The sequence below is a fragment of the Urocampus carinirostris genome, chromosome 1 (genome assembly GCF_059441175.1).
Source record: "Urocampus carinirostris isolate Australia breed hairy pipefish chromosome 1, RoL_Ucar_1.0, whole genome shotgun sequence".
In the NCBI taxonomy this organism is placed as follows: domain Eukaryota; kingdom Metazoa; phylum Chordata; class Actinopteri; order Syngnathiformes; family Syngnathidae; genus Urocampus; species Urocampus carinirostris.
The window spans coordinates 28,022,106-28,042,057 of record NC_142349.1 but is presented as its reverse complement, the minus strand read 5'-3'; the positions used below and the strand labels follow the sequence as shown (position 1 = coordinate 28,042,057).

At 40.8% G+C, this 19,952-nt stretch overlaps 1 protein-coding gene across 1 annotated transcript in view; it reads left to right on the top strand.

Moving 5' to 3' along the window:
• Positions 1 to 19,146, top strand: part of tnrc18 (trinucleotide repeat containing 18) — a 68,942-nt gene extending 49,796 nt beyond the window's left edge. The window contains exons 23-30 of the mRNA XM_088333203.1: positions 618 to 693; positions 1,008 to 1,116; positions 4,669 to 4,785; positions 6,318 to 6,464; positions 10,002 to 11,626; positions 11,696 to 11,932; positions 12,029 to 12,103; positions 16,307 to 19,146. Coding sequence (XP_088189329.1) covers positions 618 to 693; positions 1,008 to 1,116; positions 4,669 to 4,785; positions 6,318 to 6,464; positions 10,002 to 11,626; positions 11,696 to 11,932; positions 12,029 to 12,103; positions 16,307 to 16,513 — 2,593 coding nt within the window. The 3' untranslated portion in view covers positions 16,514 to 19,146. The remainder of the gene's footprint in view (positions 1 to 617; positions 694 to 1,007; positions 1,117 to 4,668; positions 4,786 to 6,317; positions 6,465 to 10,001; positions 11,627 to 11,695; positions 11,933 to 12,028; positions 12,104 to 16,306) is intronic.
• Positions 19,147 to 19,952: the final 806 nt, after the last annotated feature.

Sequence of the window (19,952 nt, the reverse complement as noted above, 5' to 3'; positions counted from 1 at the left end):
GCACCCCTTTTTAGCTGCATTTGATGACCAATAATCAACCAGAGAACACTGAGGAAAACCCATCACCATTTCATTTTCCTTAGATAAAAGTCATGGACGTGCTTTTCAAGTAATACAAGAATACTAAATTAACAAAAGAGCGGCTGGGGTCTTTGCAGTAGTTAAAAGAAGATTTAGTTCCTTTCTATAATGCATCTGAATTCGGTGAATCTCCAATATCCAGGTAAACATTTTCGTAAGAAAGACAAAGGAGTTAAATAAACTGTAGTAGATATGAATTCAGTTTTTTGCTTTTTATTAAATTCTTACTGAAGGAAAGAAAATATTGAGGGCAAAAAACACAATAATTGTTTCATAATCAACTGGTACATCCTTGAATCATAATTTAATTGTGAGCTCAAAAAACAACCCCGCTAGCTAACAGACTGTTAAAGTCTGGCACCTTTAAGAATTTTTTTCTCTACCATGTGGCCACTGATCTGAGTTTAACACCCCTGCTAAATGGCTTTTTTTTTTTAAAATTCCAAAATGATGCAATGTGGCGTTGTACAAAAATCCCCGAAAGAGACGTACACTTGCATGCGCCACATTGAACCAGATGTGGTTGTTTGCCGCAGATACAGCGTGGTGGTGGAGGGCGAGAGAGGGAACCGGCCACACATCTACTGCCTGGAGCAACTGCTGCAGGAGGCTGTGAGTAAACTGGACGTCACTCGCATGAGAGCGGTGAGGTTAAATGAACCGGCCCTCGCTGGGATTTCTAGTGACACACGAGAGGGCAGCTGCTGAAAGTGAAACATGAAACATGCATGAAATAAAGTAGGTCATGCGTCATGTGCCGAGGGCTTCACACACTGAAGCCCTCTGCATATTTGCGCCCATGCCTGGTTCCGGTTGCCATCTTTAGCCGTGATGGAAAAAAATATGAACGGCATTTTAGTAAGAAACACTTGGCGTGTGCTAGCTTGGGCTTACATTTCAAGTCCTTGCTTCTTGTTTGTGTCCAGATCATTGATGTGAAGCCTCCTTCGGTGCTCTATCTCCCCGAGGGCACGCGCATCGCTGCCTACTGGAGTCAGCAGTACCGCTGCCTTTATCCTGGCACCGTTGTCAATGGTATATACACACACACACACACACACACAATAGCGCTCAGATGTCATGTGTCGGTGTCAATTTCCAATTCAATTTTGTGTGCTGGCACTGACGGATGTATGTTAACAGACTTTGGGAATGATAGAATATGTGTAACAGCGTTATGTAATTATAATACAATAAAAATGTAATAATACTCCGTTACAGTTACAGAAAAAAAAGATGTCACCAAATGTCAGGTATATTTAGTCTAGATAAGGATTATTTTGCAGGAACTTTTGGAGGAATGTGATTCAAGCGAGAATAAAAAACGTTCTGTGTGTTCCAACATAGAAAACTCAACGTTAGTGCAGTGCGGTGATTATTTCAGTTGGGGACAAAACCTGAGTTGTACCTTTCTCCGAATGGTTCAACAACAGCATACAATTTACTTTGGTTGTTTTAGATTGGGATTTTAAGTGACTTTTAAAGCATTGTTAAGGGGTCACAACTACATTTACATCTACTTAATGCGCCAAAAGACAAAATATGTCTATCATAATTTCAATCAATGACCCTAGAGAGACAGAGATGAGGCGTGTGTAAACACGAGGTGCGCATGCAACATGGTAACATCTGTAACTGTTGCGCAGATTGTACAAACAACCAAGTTATCCATCACTGCATGTTTATCATTTAATAGCAGATTGAATGTCTTTTTATTTTGCTGTTAATTGTAGTTGAAAATCGACTCTACGATCATTGTATTGTTTGTTGTGAGAATATTTGACTTAGCCTAGTAAATGTAAATATGTCAAGAGGTTTGGCATCCTCACTTCAAATAAGTAAAACTTGAACTTCAACACAAAACATCCCAGAGTTGGTTGGAAAATTAGAAATGGAAAACTGTCTGTTTAAAACAATATTGGGTTCTTAATGTCCATTTGTTGTAAAGTGAAAGAGAGCATAACTTGTCTGACAGGTGAAATTAGTTTTATTTTTGCTGAATAAACTATACGATGTGGTTAATATTAGTAGACATTTTGTAGGACTACAAGGACTACCTGACCTTGGTTTCCTCCAATAATTTTTCAAGGTTACATTGTTCAATTATCTTAAAGCGAATTTAGAGAATCGTATTATGTTTACTTGGTCTTTAGTTGGTATTGAAGTAATTTGAAAGTATTCAGGTTACAAAACTGCAATATCATAGTATTTGGATTGAGTTACTGATTTCTTTTTTCAACAGGTAACTAGTAACTGTATTGTATGACATTTTTAAAGTAATCCTCTCAACCTTGAATACTAAACATGCTTTTTCAATGTCACGTTACCTGCCTAAGTGTCACCCTATCATTAAACGCATCACGCACCCACCGAGAGAGGTATTTATTTGTCGATATGTTTATTAATGTATGTAGTTATAATTAGACTCAGTTGTGAGGCAGACTTACTTAAAGGAGGCTTAGTAGTTTCAGAACAGGTTTGTTTAAAAATTCTCATGCCTGCATTGAAGTTTTTAAAAAAGCAAGATGACTTATGAACAATAGGGGTGTTCAATAACTTTTTTTCCGACCAATTTAACGAAACCCGTCAGTGGTACGAAGGACCGATTCTTCCATTTCTAGAAATAAATGTTTTAATAAATAAATAAGGTTTGGTGTCGCCCAGAGAATTGTTTGATTTCCATAAAAAATCACACTTTTTATTAATCAAAGGAGTTTCAAAATAACTCAAATATAAACTCGAGACATTAAGAAGGTTAGAAATAATGATTTTTATTTGAAAGAAAAGAATTATCTTTCAAACTTTGCTCTTGTCGAAGAATTGAAATTTCTAAGCGATCCCAAATTTTTCAACGGTAGTGTAAATAAATAAACACATGTTCAATGTATTCATATATGTATGTGTAACCGCGGTGTACCTGTCCCACCAAAGATCCACATTCACGCTGGACTGGATGATGAGGTTTTTATTACAGTTTCTGCAGATGAAATGAGTCACAACATTAGCTGCTCTGCTGGCCTTGATCTCTTTAAGGGGAATTAACATTTTAGCACAACAGAAACAAATGAAAATAAATCCAAACAGCTTGGCAACATCAATCACATTACTGTGCATGTTGAGAGATTTGTCAGCTGTGTTTGTAATGTTTGAAATTAACTTTTTTTGTGGAGCACAAAAAGATGTGTCTTACCGTTGGCAGCTCGATCTGTAGACTGCCAACAAAACCCTGCCTTCCGGTTACCTGTCAAAAGCCAAAACAAACCCTACCCCATACCAGCAGGTGGCACTATTGGACTTTTCATTGCAGCACACTTATCAAAAACTATACACATATTTCAGCAGGAATTTCAATAAAACAAAAGTTATTATTACACCCGTTACATATGTATTTTGTCTTTTAGTTTGTTTATTCTGTCATCTATTTTCTGTGTATTTTTCCATTTACATTTTTTCATGAATGGTCATAAATTTTGTCAGGACAGAATGTTACTCAAATTAGGGGAAGGGTCATTCTTTATTGATAACCACTACCCCTCTCTTTATTAAATCTTCAAGATTACAAAAAAACGATCAGCCCTGAGTGGTGTGCAAATCAAAGAACAGCAACTTGATTGGCCGAGAGTGACAAATATGTAATGGTCAAAATAACGAACTACAGTGCGCAATAGTAGTCAAAATGAGGGAAGTTGTTTCTAAGTGTTTAGTTATTAAATATGAGGTCTACTCTATGATGAAGTTAGACTTGCATTTTGTTTGAAAAAGAAAAAACATAGTGAAATAACCTTTTCTTTTCTTTTTAAGTAAAAATGTTTTCCTGTGGCAGGTAATTTTTGATGATCCTTTATTCCTTCTTATTTCATAATTCTATTTTAGAATTTGTTTTAGTAAAGTAAGAAACTGAACTTTACAAAACAAAAAATAATTTAAAAGCTAAGGACATGCATGAAATCGCTCACCTTTAGGAAAAATTTAATTGTATAAAACTGAGGGGAAAATGTTTTGGGGTGGGGAGGGGGGTAATGTGAGATTTCCTAGAGTGAATCGGGTGTTTGATTTCAAATTAATTCAGTTTGCGTGGGCAGGAATATTGTATTGTTTTATGTGTGTAACGCGCATTTGATTTTAATTTATACCACCCAATTTTTATTCACGGTACCAGAGTCAAACGTTGGAGAACGGAGAAACCGGAAACTCGTCTTGAAGGATTCATATCACGCACAAAAGCGCGACAAGTAGAACAACTCTTGACTTTGAAGGACCGGAAAAAAATACATTGTAAATTTTATGTTGGTTTTGTGTTCATAGTTGTTAATCACTTGAATCATGGCCACCTGTATTTAACAATTCAACACTTTCAATGCTTTGTTGAGCTAAGAAAAGTAAACATTTCATCTAGATTTTAAATAAAGTATGAGGGGTGTGCAAAAAAAATATACAATTTCCTCCCCAACCTTCTCAACTATTTAGGCCCTGACCCATTTCCATTGCTCTAAGGAAATTAAGATAATACTTAAAAGGAGCACAATTATTTGCCAAAGGAGCAAGAATTTATTTGAGCTCATTTTTTTCTGTTTTCTGCTCAAACAGGAAGTTCAGACACTGACGAGGACGATGATCTGATCACTGTGGAGTTTGATGACGGCGACACAGGACGAATCCCCCTCTCGCACATAAGACTTCTGCCCCCGGACTACAAGATCCACTGTGAGCTCATGTTCTACATAAGCACTCTTCATGCTTCATTTCTCCTCCTTCTCAGTTTCCACAGCCAACTAGGAAAAAATGGCCTCTACTGACAATGACGACAATTGTTTCTGCAGCAGTCTCCGGGGTTTTGCTTGACCTCTGTTTCTGTAAATCACACCAAGTTGCTTTAGTATTCGGCTTGATGGGGTAAACCCATGTTTTGATTTGCAAGAGTCTTGTTTGCATGGCTGCCTTGAAGTTATCCACACCCAAACTGTGTTGAAGCTTACAGTCAACTGACTTCACAAATGGTTTGAGAACACAAGTGTGGCCTAATGGATCGGTGTTTTTCCAACCTTGCTATGTGCTGATTTAGTTTGTGTTGCATATATAGAAATATGACTCTATACCTCTCAGTAAATCTTCACACACACATGAAAACATTTACTCCATTTACACTTGTTCTTCAACTAACACCAGGAAGAGCTGACTTTCAGATAGTGACTACAAGCATCCAAGTTTCTTTGAAGAAAAAAGAATAGTTGTTGTTAAATTTTCAGATTGGGTGCTTTACTGAAAAAGAGACAATATCGTTAAAAGTTGATTCATTTAAAATTGATTACCACCATACTACTGACACCAGAAAGTAAAGCTTTACTCTGAAAGTAACTATATAGTTACAAATTTCCGTGTATATTTACACTGAAACAGACCACCTAAAAGTGCTTAAAGATAGCCACACAATAAACAAAATGGAAGAAAACAGGTACACCAACCTGTGGAAGCGGTGAACCAAGTATATTTCTTGTCTTGAGTAATCTTTAGTGCTTGCAAACAAACACTTAGTCCAGACACTCAATATCCATTTTGTCCCTGGTATTCAAACCAATTGAAGATTTGCCATTGTTCAGTACTGTCCACAACATTTTCTTATTTGCCTTAATAATTTTGCAAAGACTAAAATTTAGCACTATTCTACTGTAAATTCCGTGCTCACCTTTGCCCATTGATTTTTTTTTTTGTTTTTTTGTTCCTGTATAATTGACCCTCCTACCCACACACTTCCTACAAATTGCTACTGGTGAGACACAACCAAATAGGTGCATATAATCTGACATCTGCTTTCAGAATTTTATTTTATAGTTGTAAATATGGCTTAGATGCGAGTATACGGTAGGGAGAAAATCGGAAGAAATTCTTTCACTCTATGCTAAACTATGCCACCCTAACTGTATTGATCTGTACTGTGTAGAGCCATATCAACATGCCAACTCTACGTGGATGATATGATCAGCGGTGTGTTGCTGGCAGTCCAAGGGTTAAATAATACATCCTGATTAAAGGAGGAACATGAACCGATTAGATGATGTTGAACTTACTTTTAATGAGAAACACTATGTCGTATCGATGTTTGAGTTACAAAATTGTATAGTAATGTGTTGCAATACTTGTTACTGGGAAAACTAATTGTGGTCCAGAAAAGCAATTACCCCGAACACTGGTGATATGTAAAAAGCATGAAACCTGAAGCGCTTGTCCCCTCCGAACAGGCGCTGAGCCGTCGCCTGCACTCCTGGTGGCCAGTTCCTCTCGCAGAAGGGTGCGCAAATGCAGCAAGGAGGGCAAAGAGGCCAAGACTGATGAAGGCGCACCGAAAGTCAAAGGGAAACCCGGTCGCAAGCCTAAAACCAAACCAGGTGAGTTGACCTCGGACAGAGAGAATGATTCTGATTGTTGTTTGACACCTTTCAAGAAGCACGTCCTCTAGGAAAGGTAGGAAAGAGAGTTAGTTTAATTTTATTCATTCGCCATCGAACAATATATTAAAGTCATACTGATCACTCGATCATTAAAAGGAATAGGCTGAAGGAAATCTCATTAAATCCTCACATCTATTAGTTTGTCTTTTGTTTTGTTTTTTATCTACACACGGTTTTGTAGCTATGTGCAAACAATCCGGTTAATTTTCAACAATAGTCAAAATTTCTTTGAGGCAACGTTTGCTCTAATTTTCCTCGGGTCTGAGAATTCACACATAGTCAGTGAACATCGCTTGGAACATCAGTGAGCACCACGAGTCCTGCGTGTGGCATCCAAACAATTAACATGTCCAAGATCTGAGAACAAATAAAATTACTGTGTGCTGGATTTATGACTACATTAATTGATTTTTTTCAAATATGCATCAGACTGGATTCACAGCCTGCAAGCATCAGTTGTTTTTAAACAAGTTTTACGGGATATTTCAGTGTTCAGATTTACTGCACTCCAAACCTTTTGTCAGGCAGATCCGACATCGTTGTTTCGGTCTCGCGGTTCGAGTTTTCGTCTGCACGCCGATCTCGGCCAACGAGATCTCGTTGTGTAGTGAAAGGAAGTCCGTCTTTTTTTAGAGAACCGGCTGTTTTGGCTCAACTCATTAAAAAGAGCCGTCTCTCAAACGGCTCACTTGCTTTGATGATTGATATTACGAATTATGTTGTATAAAGAAGTTAAGAAAAAAGGGAGTATAAAAGGAGAAAATAAAAAAAGACAGGTTTGTGGTTATCCCTTTAATCGGTATCTTACCAACAATAATTTGATGCAGAAAATGAATTAATAACTTGATGATTAAAACTGAATGACTATATAGATTTATATTATATTTGTCGCCGATTTACGATTTCAACCTCGATAACACTAAATTTTGGGGACCCATAGATCTCTGTTGGGACCCGTAGATTTTTGAGCATGCGAGTCCCCGGGACCCATCACTTTTCAGAGGTAAAATGAACACTGATATTTCCAAATTACTAAAAGGTATTTTGCTACATTACTTAAATGTTGTGGAATTATTTAGTTGGTCGCCCTTTTTTTAAGTAGAGCGTGTTTACATCATCCAGTTACATCTAATTAAAGACTGGCTTTAGCTATACGGATATTCCTGAATTTTTACGGTAAATCGGGACAAGAACCACCCACCGGAAAGTAAAAATCTGCGGTGTAGCATTGCACCTTCATAAATCCCTCTAAAGTACATTCATCAAGATGACATCATTACCATCTGAAAGTATACGAGTGTAACAAAATAACAATTATGTATCCACAAATAATAACAAAAAACACATAATTGCAGTTGTATACAGCGCCCCAGCGCGTATACAAACGTAAAATGAAATTTGAGGGCTTTTCCTTTCAGTGTAAGAAAGTAATTTACAAAGCAGCTGGCTAGATGCGTGCTAGCATTGGGTGTCCTCGGATTGAGCCATATCTCTGCGATGACTAAAATAGAGTTGTCACGAATGTAGCCGTTTCTCACGAATTCTAGCTGCAGGTCATCCGTTTCATGGCTAATGGACCTAGTGTTGGAAAAAAAAAGTGGTGTCTGCAGCGGTGGCATAGTTGAGCTTTAGCAGTAGGCCGGACCAGAAGCGCCGTTCTTTACTTCTCCCAGATGCCGCCTCAGTCGCTTCTGAGACCCGATAATCTATGGAGCACCCGCTGGTGATCACCATTTAGTTGCGCTCTTCTGCCTTTTATAAGTTTCTAATTTAATTAATGATTTTCCTTTTAATGTACCGGCTGCTAAATGCTATTTGATGGTACGCTGCAGTTTGTTTTGGGAGGCAGCCCCCATTGTGCCCGCCTGCTGTTTGACGGACAGCATACACCAGCCTTTCAAAGTTGCGTACAAAGACGGCCACACCCATCCAATACAGAGCGCCCTCCCTGATCTGCCCCCGCTCTCTGCAGTCAGAACACAATGCACGATGCGTTATCAATTACAATAAAGACTAAATCAATTCAACTCAAAATCCTTGAACGAGTGAACCGCTGATAACTGAAAAGTTGCAAAGTAGCCAGGAGTCTTTGTATTTGCAAATTTCTTAAAGGGACATTTTGTTATATGCGACCACTAGATGTCGCTGTACAATGTAGTGCAACCGAAAACGATTGCTAAAAAGCTCAAGGAAGATTAAAAACAATGGAGAGTCGAAGTGACCAAACTTCACCAATTCTCAATATTTTTTGCCGGGCCTTTCGCAAGGTTTTTGGAGGTACCCTTGACAGCAAGATGGCAAGCAATAATGCCAGCTCCCTCTTGGTGAGGCTCATGTAATGAAAAATGAATACAAATTTCTTGACCCATGAGTATTTAAAAAAATGCGCATTTATGATAGTTCATGTATAATTGCTTATTATTTCTATCAATATTTTTTTTTCTTTTTAAACCAATGAGTTTTGATTTTAACACTAGGTTAATTCATAGACAGTGTCCCCTCTACTGGTAACATGCAAATTCCATGCAAAATAAAACCCAAGAACAATGAAATGTTTTTCAAAATTATAGTCTGTGACATGTACACAATCCAGGAAGAAGCTAGCCAATAATATTGAAGGGCAGATGTACATCAAACGTAAATGTTCTGCGTTGGCGTGTGCAAGAGAGCTTAAGATTCTCGGTTCCCGGGCCAGCCTAGAGACCTAGTCTCTCCAGGGGCCTCCTCTCTATGGGAGAGTAACTCCTGAGAGAGGCGTCCAGGAGACATCTTTATCTGATGCTCTAGCGACCCAGGGTAGCTCCTCACAATGCGCAGGAGAAGCGGCTCTAGACTGAGTCCCTCCCGGATGACCGAGCTTCTCACCTTATCTCTTGGGGAGAGCCAAGCCAACTCATTTCATCCGCTTGGATCCAGAATATTGTCCTTTCCATCATGACCCACAGCTCGTAACCATAGGTGAGGGTAGGAACACAGATCGACAGATAAATTAAGAGCTTTGCCTGTTGGCTGAGCTCCTTCGTCACCACAACAGACTGGTACAGGGTCCGCATGATGGCAGACGCTGCACCGATTGGTTTGTCGATCTCACTCATGTACAAGATCTCAAGATATTTGAACTCCTCCAATCGGAGCAGGACATCATCTTTAACCTGGAGTGGCCATGCCACCCGTTTTCGGCTGAGAACCATTGTCTCGGACCTGGAGACGCTGATCTTTATCCTGGCCGCTTCACACTGCCAACTGCTCTAGTGCGAGCTGAAAATCATGGCCTGAGGAAGCCAACATCGTCTGCAAAAAGCAGACATACAGTGCTGTAGCTTCAATGTTTTGCAATTAAATGATTTATAATATTGTCATTAAAAAAGGGTTATATTGTTGACAGAATAGCGATACCCTTTTTTTCCACGTCTTGAAATTTTAATAAAAGTCCAAATTTTAATGAATTTCATGTTATATGTTTCCTGCACTCAGATTGCACAGAAAAAACTGAGTCCCCGGACTTCACCCAGCCTCCTGACACAGACCAGGACTTGTGTAAAATGGCACAGGAGAGGTGCACATCTATCCAAAAAATGGGTCAGGAGAAGCCACGGCCAGCTTCGCGCCCAGCAAAGCCGGGACACAACAGTTCCGTAACATCTCCTTCGAGCAGTCCAAACTCCACAGGGCCCCAGAAGAACAACTCGGCTCTTGCACCTAAATCTAAAACCAAGCTCTCTTCTTCGACTTATGCGTTCACCTACGGCAAAGTCCTGACCGTGGACTTGTACAGTGAGCCCAACCTGGCATTGTATAACGGCCAGCGTTGGAAAAGAGAGCCTGGCTGCAACATGCACACGCCCAACAGGTCTGGTGCCAGACTCAATATGACATTGTCGAGTACAGAAAAGCCCACTGTCCCAGGTGTCAGGTCCACATCGAACTCCACATCCAATAATAAACCCACTTCAAACCACCACGGCAGCTCCAGACCCGTTGGATCTGTGCTGTCAGTCGGCAAATCCGGATCACCTCTTTCTCTTAGAACCTCTTCTGCAACCCTCTCTGGCCCTAAACTGAGGATGCTATCTGAAAAGTCCAGGCCCAAATCCATCGCCAGGGTAAAGCCTGCCTCTAAGCAGGGAGACTCGGTAAAGCGTAAGCCCATGTCCGCTGAGCCCCTTGTCAAGCTGGATCACGAGGGCGTGACTTCGCCCAAAACAAAAAAGACCAAAGCCCTAATGCTTCTGGAGGGCAGAAACGTCCGACAGGATCCCGTCTTTGTGCTCACAGCTGACCAGAAACTGCTCAAATCCAAGACTAGGGTTCTAGAGGAAGAAAAAGATTCCAGCTACACAACACACGTACGAGGGGAAACCCAAGGGAGAGCCATTAAGGTCAAGGAGGAAAAGGAGAGAAAATCGGAACAAAAAGAGGAGGACAGAAGGAAAGAGAGGAAGATGAAGGAAGAGACTCAAAGCAGCAGCAGTAGCAGCAGCAGCAGCAGTAGCAGCAGCAGCTCAGAGTCTGAAACGGAAAGCGGCAAAAGGGGTGCCAAGCCCAAAAAGAAATGCACCTCCAGCTGTTCCTCCTCCTCTTCATCCTGCTCCGATTCCTCCTCCTCTTCAACTTCGTCGTCCTCATCATCATCGTCCTCTTCATCAACGGACGACTCTTCCTGTAGCTCGGACGAAGAGAGGACACCCACACCTCCTCTTCCTAGCCCGGGCTCCCCCCTTCCCTCAGCTCAGAAAAAAATCCAAGAGGAGCCAGAAAAGAAAGAGGAAGACATAGAACAGAAGATAGACATCAGTATGAAGGAAGAGGAGACGTCTCCTCGTTCCGATTCACTCTCAACTTCACCAACACCGAGCGTCTCAATGAAAGCGGTCAAACCAGTGACTGGGAAAGGTTCAGGTCAAAGGGGACGCCCACCCAAACCAAAGCCCTGTGGAGAAGGAAAAGGGGGGCGTCCCAAGAGACGAGACAGCGTCCACCTCCCCACCTCCAAGGAGCTGGCCAAACGCCAACGGCTGCCTAGCGTGGAAAACAGGCCCAAAATTTCTGCCTTTCTTCCAGCGAGACAACTCTGGAAGTGGTTTGGGAAACCCACTCAGGTAAGCAAAGAACTCTCAGCCAGCCACCGTGTTTCTTTTTTCACTCTGTAATCATCTCCGCTCTTGCAGAGACGAGGAATGAAAGGCAAAGCCAAGAAGCTCTTCTACAAAGCCATCGTGCGAGGGCGCGAGATGATCCGCATCGGTGACTGTGCTGTCTTTCTTTCAGCCGGGAGGCCCAACCTGCCCTTCATTGGTCGCATCCAGAGCATGTGGGAATCGTGGGGCAGCAACATGGTAGTCAGGGTCAATTGGTTCTACCATCCCGAAGAGACCAACCCTGGCAAGAAACTCACTGACAAGAAGGTAGGATTAGGAATCAATTAAGACTAGTTAAACAAATAGAAACTTAAGAAGGTTTTTGAATCCTCCTCCTAATCTTGATTTATTTTTAATTGCTAGAACTGGGAACAAATTTGTGGACAGTCTTTACCCGCTGCTCTGCATTCTTCAATTCAACGAAAAGACTTTATGGAAGTAAGAAATCTCACTACTACTCCGTCTTTTAGTTTTTCAGAACCCAATGCTAGCGTATTGGTTAACTATTGAGACAGTTGTTGTGCTCGGAGAGTTTCCAGCTTTTCAACTTGAAGCACACTTAAAGGAGCTGTACAAAACTTGGAACTTTGTTACTCTCTGCTGCCACCTCCTGGCTTGTGTCCTCGCAGCCTCTCATCTCATTCATGATGCGTGTGCAAGTACATGCATTTAAACATGCTCCAATTAACTTTGCCTTTTTCATCTTCCTTCGGCTTAGGATTTATGTTTAGACTGTACTCGAAACAGGTCTTTTCTTATTTTCACCATTTTCATGCTATACTAACAAATAGAAACAGACACTGCAGGGATAAGCATAAAGTCAAAATACTAACAACAATAGCTGCCATTTCTTTTCAATCTGTTTTTCCCTCCACTCCTTACGCACCTTGAGATAAATGGCACAATTTATGTCTTGCTTGATTGCCTCCCATTAGGACAAATTAATTTAATCGTTTTTATGTCTGCCACCGTCTATTGAAAATTTAATTGTACTTTGCTTCACTGCAAGGTTATTGCCAATAATTCTAAAATGTTAACTAACTTGTGTTGATGCACGTGAGGACCAAATATAACATGTAGCGCCGCTGCAAAGAACAATCACATTCATGCACACAAATGAATCTTAATGAATTATTTCTTATAAATGAATGAAAATGTCAAAATATTGGAGATAGTATGTCACAAAAGTGAGTACACTTCTCACATTTGTGCAGAGATTTCATTAAAGTGTTTAAAAGAACATCAATGAAGCAATATCGCTTTGCCACAATGAAAAGAAGTTTGTCAATAAAGGCCATGGCTTAATGGAAAGATATCCTCTGGTCTGATGGGACGAAGATTAATTTATTTGGCCCAGATGGTGTAAAGCTTGTGTGGGGGCAACCGGGTAAGGAGTACAAGCATGTTTGTGTCGTACCCAAAGACAAGCATGGTGTTGGGAATGTCATGGTTTGGGTCTGCATGAGTTCAACTGGAATTGGGAAGTTGTATTTCATTCAGGGAAATACAAACTCAAGGATGTCCTGTGGAATACTGGAGCAGGAAAAATCCCAAAAAATCGGTGGCAGGGCAATGTTCCAACCTGACAGTTACTCCAAATACACTCCTAAGAGGACCAAGGCTTATTTAAAGGGCCTAAGGGTAAATGAGATGAACTGACCATGCATATCTCCAGATATAATTCCAATTGAACATTTTTGGGATAGCCTCAAGCAGAAGGTGGAGTAGCACAAGATCTTTAATATCGTCATGGAGAAGTGGAAGAGTATTCTAATGGCAATTTGTGAGGCTCTGGTGGAATCCATGGCCAGGAGGATTAAAGTAGTTCTGCAAAATTATGGTGGCCACACAATATATTGAACTTCAGGAACTTTTACTTAAATTTGTACATAGGGGTTTAGCAACTAACAGCTATATTTTGAGTTTTTTTAGGGGAAAAATAAATTTACACTGCTTTATAAGCTGGCCACCTTTCATTGTTTCAAAGCGATGTTTCTTCTGTGTTGTTAAATTAAACGTTATGATAAAATCTCTGAACCACTGAGAATGTGGCTCATCAAGGTAGACAAGTCAAGCCTGCCTGGTGGATCTAAATCCCAGATCTACTAGCACTCTATTCTACCCAGAGTCTTGTGGCCTCTCTTGGTCTATGCAGCCCCGCTATCAACTAGGCAGTTTCTCAAAAGGAAGATCGGTGGCTTTCTTCTGAAGTGTCTGAGACTTCCCCACAGCCTCAACAGTGCTGCCCTGTCAAGCTAACCTTCAGTGGGCTCACTTAAGAGTTGAAGGTCGCACAAACTAGAGAAGATCTTCAGTATAGGGATTCCAAGGACTGTAAGGTGTCATCAGCTGGGGTTGAAGTGAGGACCAGAAAAAAAGTGGAGGGCTGAGAAAGAAAGTGGAGGTGGCAGTCATGCCTGAGGCAGAAGACACTGGTTGGGTCCTGGCAACAGGGAGTCCAGGCCAAGGCTTCTTCCCGGAGACCAAAGTGAGCCAGGCCCAAGGAAAGGAGCGACACCATCTTCTCCAGGAACAGGTCTGAGCAGGTGTGGAAGAAGAGCAAGGCAGTTGGACTCCGGAAGCAGGGAGCATGGACAAGGTGGGAGAACACATTACAGCGCAGAGTGGCCTGGTCAAACATCTTGTAGGCAGACTTCCACCATGTCTGGTTCCTTGTGTAGTCAGTTTTTGATGTCCTACCAAGCCCAGCAAACCTTAATGTTTGGCGGAAAAGCGAGGCACCCTCCTGTCCCCTATGCTCTGAAAGAGGCAGCTTTATAGACCTTCTCAGCAGCTGCCCAAAGTCACTGGCTGATGGTTGCCATCACTGGCCGCATGACCAGGTTCTGAAGGCAGTTGCTGAGGGCATCGCCCTAGCAATTAACACGGGCAAATACCATCAAGCCCCTAGTAGTCCCTTTCATCAAGGCAGGAGATAAACCCCTGGCATGTGCACAGATAACAGGACTCCTCCAGACTGCCTCTGATTGTCAGTTGCACGTCAACCTTGTAAAACAACCATGGTTCCCCCAGCGCGTATCAGCAACATCGCACCGACCAGACATGATCATCACTTCTAAGGCTTTAAAACGCCTGATCATGGTGGAACTCACAAGCCAATGAGAGGAAACGTGCAAAGTACCAGGAGCTGCTGGAGGAGTGCAGGGGTTGGAAAATTTTCTTTGAGCTAACAGAGGTCGGCTGCAGAGGTTTTTCAGGACGATCCTTACTGCAAAGTCCCAGGAAGGTTGGGTGTGACAGGGCCAGCCGAGAAGAAAGACAATAAATGCACTAACAAAGCCACAGAAAAAAAAACCAATAGGTTGCTATGGCTTAAAAGGGCAAATCCATTGGCTGCTACTGGGATGCAATTTGAGGCGTGATCTACCTCTGTTGGGTCACCTGGGCAAGAGTGTCTTCTGTTGCAAGACCCGAAATACTCAGTGAACCTAGGATACATCAGTGATGATACGTCCCAGTTGCATCTCGATGTTTCTTTCAAGTCTGCAGAAATGTGAGGAGCGTACTCACTTTTGTAACGTACTGTATTAGCCCCTTTCTCTATTGTAGCCATTTTTAAATTGTATTTTTGTTAACATATAGCTCTTACTCTGTTTTGATCTGTTCTTCATGTATTTATATACACAGAAGTAATTTATCAATCTCTGGATTTATTTTTTTTATCACCTGCAGACTACCAGACTAAGATTTTTTTCATATTAATTGGACTTGACTTTTAGGTTATTTGGCAAAATGCTTATGGTAGTTATATTAATAAATGGCAGTCATTTACATTTTTCTATTTAAAAATCCATTCATTTATATTGGATGTAATCAAACTGTTGGTAAATGTCTTAATTTATTACTTTTGTGTAATTAGGATACACGTTTCCAAGCATTTTTGATTATATGGAAAAACTAGACTGTGTATCGTCTCTGGATGTCCTTGCAAGCCCTTTTGTTTACATTTTACATGCTTGCTTAAAAAATCAACAATTTTTTACTAATTTAATAAAAAGTAAATAAATGATATAAAATTACTAAACAATAATAATAATATAATTGGGAATTAAAACGTTTTTGATGGAGATGACAAAATAAGGGGGACAGAAATCCCAAAAAGAAAACTTAATTCATAATAAACATTCGAATAAGAAGTAAAAATACATCAACTATCATACAAACTTGCATTTTTAATATTCTTACTCAAAAAAATTGTATTTATTTTAACAGAATGAGGCTCACTCATCAGCTTTTTCTACCAGGACTCTCAACACATTTTGTAGGAGGGAAAGGGGGCTGTAGGTACGTTGTAGAGTGACTTGATGTTAGTCATTTCAGTTTTTTTCTTAGACTAGCAAGAAAATGGTGAAAGTAAGAAAGGGCCTTTTTCAAATGGTCAACGCCAACCCAAACCCCACAAAAGATTAAAAAAAGAAGCGTTTATACGAACATGTCTAAGATTTGCACATACTCATGAATGATCTGACTGAGGCTACGAGCATGACTTCAAGCCAGGAGATGGCGTCAGAGAGTTCAAGAGTTGTAAATTCTGTACAACCTGGTCTTCAAATGGCCTCTCCACCTGACTTTGTATGTATGCCGATACCGACCATAACTAGCATTTGCTTGTGTGTGCAGCGCGCCCTCTACCAGTCGTCCCACAGTGATGAGAACGACGTGCAAACGGTCAGTCACAAATGTTTGGTGGTGAGCGTTGAGGAATACGAGCAGATGACCCACACGCGACGCTACGCAGAGAGCGAGGACCTCTACTACTTAGCTGGCACTTATGAGCCCACCACCGGCATGATCTTCAACACCGACGGCGTCCCGGTCATCTGCTGAGCAAAAACACACTCGTACCTGCTTGCAAACTAAACGTGACACGAAGAACATACAAAATCCCACCGCTGACAACAGTCCTTTACTGTTAGTATTAACTCATTTATTGCCAGACCAGTCAAAATCAATATCGGCCAATGGCAGCAAACATGTTTAAGGGATACACAAACAAAAGTCAGGCGATCATTAGAAAACACACGAGCCCTCGTCCTGCGCTCTGGTGTAAATACTCACATGTAACAGAGTTACATAAAAGCAAATATGAGTGTTTTATTTTCACGTAGTAGCTATGTCAGAGTACTTTTTCTCATAAGGGTTTAACAGCGGAGAATCTTGAATGAAATGTGAGTGACGACCCAGGTTGTGATACTGATGTTGCCGTGGTGATGTTCCAGTCATGTTTTTTTCGGTGTAACTAAAGAACAGCAGGAGCGGTAGATGCAAAAAGAGGAAGCTACGCACAGAACGACCAAACGGTGGTAGAGACTCCCTCCAATTTGCTGTCCAAACACAAGAGCACTTACAGGAATCTGATGGAGCACTTTTGGGCTCCTTTCACGCGACAACCCCCCTCCCCCCCTCAACAATCGAACTCAAGCATGTTCAACTGTCGCCAACTCCCGCAGACACTCAGGCTGAGAGAGAGAATAGATAGCGGTGTACTTTTGAAAGCACTTCTCCGTTTTCATCTACCTGAAAACCCCAATCCACCCTGAAATGGATTTTAGAGCAATAGATGTTTCCACATCTACGAAAAAGTGGGATGCAAAACTGTGTCCCTTAACAGGTTGCACAAGTCACGGAAGCTCAGGGGGGAATTTTCTAGTTTGTTAGCAACAACCCCCTCCACCTTCCCACTAGATTGTTATCACATCATCAATGTATTTCATTTCCCCCTCCATGCATTCATCTGTTGTCGCCTTTAAGCGCATTTCGGCCTCTCCGTTGTGTTTAACGCGAGTGCACTTTGAACTAGTTTTTAACTGCTGCGGTTGATATTTCCATCTGGTGTTTTCATCCTTGTGAAACACTCTTCGCTCCCATGCCACTTTGCAACGTGCCTACTTGGACCGTTATAGGGGCTTCTGTTGAATGTCGTGCTTAAAAATAACCAGTGGCCCAATTCCCCCACCTAGGCCTTATGATAATGGCTGAAGAGAATAGTTAGATTTTTTTCACCATATCGTCGGACTTTTAGTGGCAACAACATTGAAAATGGTTACGTTGCCCCGTTTGTGTGGAGTCGTGTGTTGACTCCATTTATGGGCGGCCACACCACAAAAGGTACATTAACATGCAGGGAATAGTCTTAAGATCAGAATATTGTTGAAATTTGGGTTATGTAAGGGTATGTGCATGCGTGCAGGAATCAGAATATATTTTTGAGATGTTTGGGTTACGTATTTGTATTACCGGTACTCATTATTTCCATTTTGACAAAACAGATTCCTTTTGCGTTACTGAGCATGCTCAATTTCTTCTTCTCGTATTTCTTCCTTGGCGCCAAAAAGAACTTTAGGCTTACATTACAGAAATTAACGATACACACTAAATTGCTAAATTTTCACAGGATTCATTGGTTCCTCCAGAATATTTTCCGTCCCAATGGCGAAAATGCCGCACTTGTATCCATACATATATAGTGAAAGTCCATGCCTATGCCAATCACCACAAAAAGATGCAAAAACAAAGCAGTATTTTGGAGAGAGGAGGAAACGGCCACGGTGATGTTCTTCCTTTCTTTGTGCCACAAAGTACTTGGGGCTTAAAGTACAGAAATGAATGATGCACGCTAACTTGCGAAATCATTTTCACAAGGATTTATTTCTTCTTCCATATTAGTCTCATCTTATTTTCTATCCTAATGGCAAAAATGCCACCCTTGTATCCATACATATAAAGTGTAAATCCATGACTATGCCAAGCACCACAAAAAGACAAAGGAAACAACCTCTGTACTTTATTGATTGTGTTAAATGACATTAAGATAACCACTTTTTATTTATTGTCAAAAGTTAAATAAAGATGTTTATTTGTGTAATGACGTCACTTGAGCACAGATCCCTTTCAATCAGATTATTTAAGAAGGCCATGTGTACAGGGTTATTCTTTTGTCCCTATTAGTGTAAACGGGTTATTTAGAATGGTCCAAGAACCCAAATTCTGACCTCAATTCAAGTATTTCCTGCATTTAAACGTACCCAATGCGACACAAAACGATTGTCTTTATTTTTTCCAATCGTCTTTCTCTATGTTTGACTTTCCAATCAAGTTTAATCGTATGCTGCTAGTTATGTTTTTTATTTTGAGGTTTGACAAGGTACAGCGAGACGACCCGTTGGAGAGGGTGAATCGCAAAAAGCGAACACAGAAAATTCGACAAGTGCCCGTTGTGAATGTTTGTTAGAAGCACTTTCCTCTGTGTGTGGCGATGAGGAGCCTCTCACTCACACACTTGTTCATTTCGTAACTTCCAGTCTCGTGGCCTCGCCCCCATCCAAAGCTCAGCCTTACAGGGTCCAACAATGCACGCCCTCATTCCCTAGCTTGTCCTCATTGTTTTCATTTGCTGCCTTTTCAATTACAACTTTGTATGTTTTTCTTCCCTCAGTTTGATTTCTCTTTTTTTGTGTGTGTATTTTTGTGTGCGTATATTGTATGTGTATATTCTTTTTACCCCTCTCGGAACAATCGTCCACGCCTACTGACAGGCACCGCGAGCTAGCTGCTAGTGAGAACGAGAGAGAGAAAGCTTAAGAGAGGATGCAAGCGAGAGAGGTGGACTGGAGGCTGGTTCTTCGTCTGCTGTCCCTTCAATATCGTAAATTGTCCGGTAACAGAAAAGATATTTTGAAAAAGACTACAAAAAAGATTATTCTAAGTTTTTAAATGATCCTCTGCTGTCGAAGGAGAGAGAGAGAAGCGTATCAGACTATACTTTGTACATGTATATCCTTGTAAAAATGCTATAGAATACATTTTAATGCAAAAAACAGACACCAGATATATACTGTTGCTCTATACTGTATGTGTAAGGATATACCTTTTACTTTTTTTTACAGGTGACCATGTTATCAGTGTTTCTTTTTATTGGTTTTAGTAAGTCAGTATTTTATAGCTAATAAACCGATGGAAATGTAATTTTGGTGTTGTGTGTTTTTGGGTTGGAAGGAGGTTATACTTTTGTCTTAACACATTTAAGACAATTTTTTCTTGGCTTATACAATTTTTCAGCCAGTCAAGGTTGATGTGTATCAAAGCAACCAAGGACAAATCCCGAATTGATCTAAAAACTGTTGGTTAATACTCTACAAGATTAGAAGAGCTGATTTACAATCTAAAATAAAGTGTGTATTGAGACCCATATCCTAGTTACTACTTGTGTATAAGGTACTAGGACCTAGTACCTTATACACAAGTGAAAACGTACAAACCCAATGAT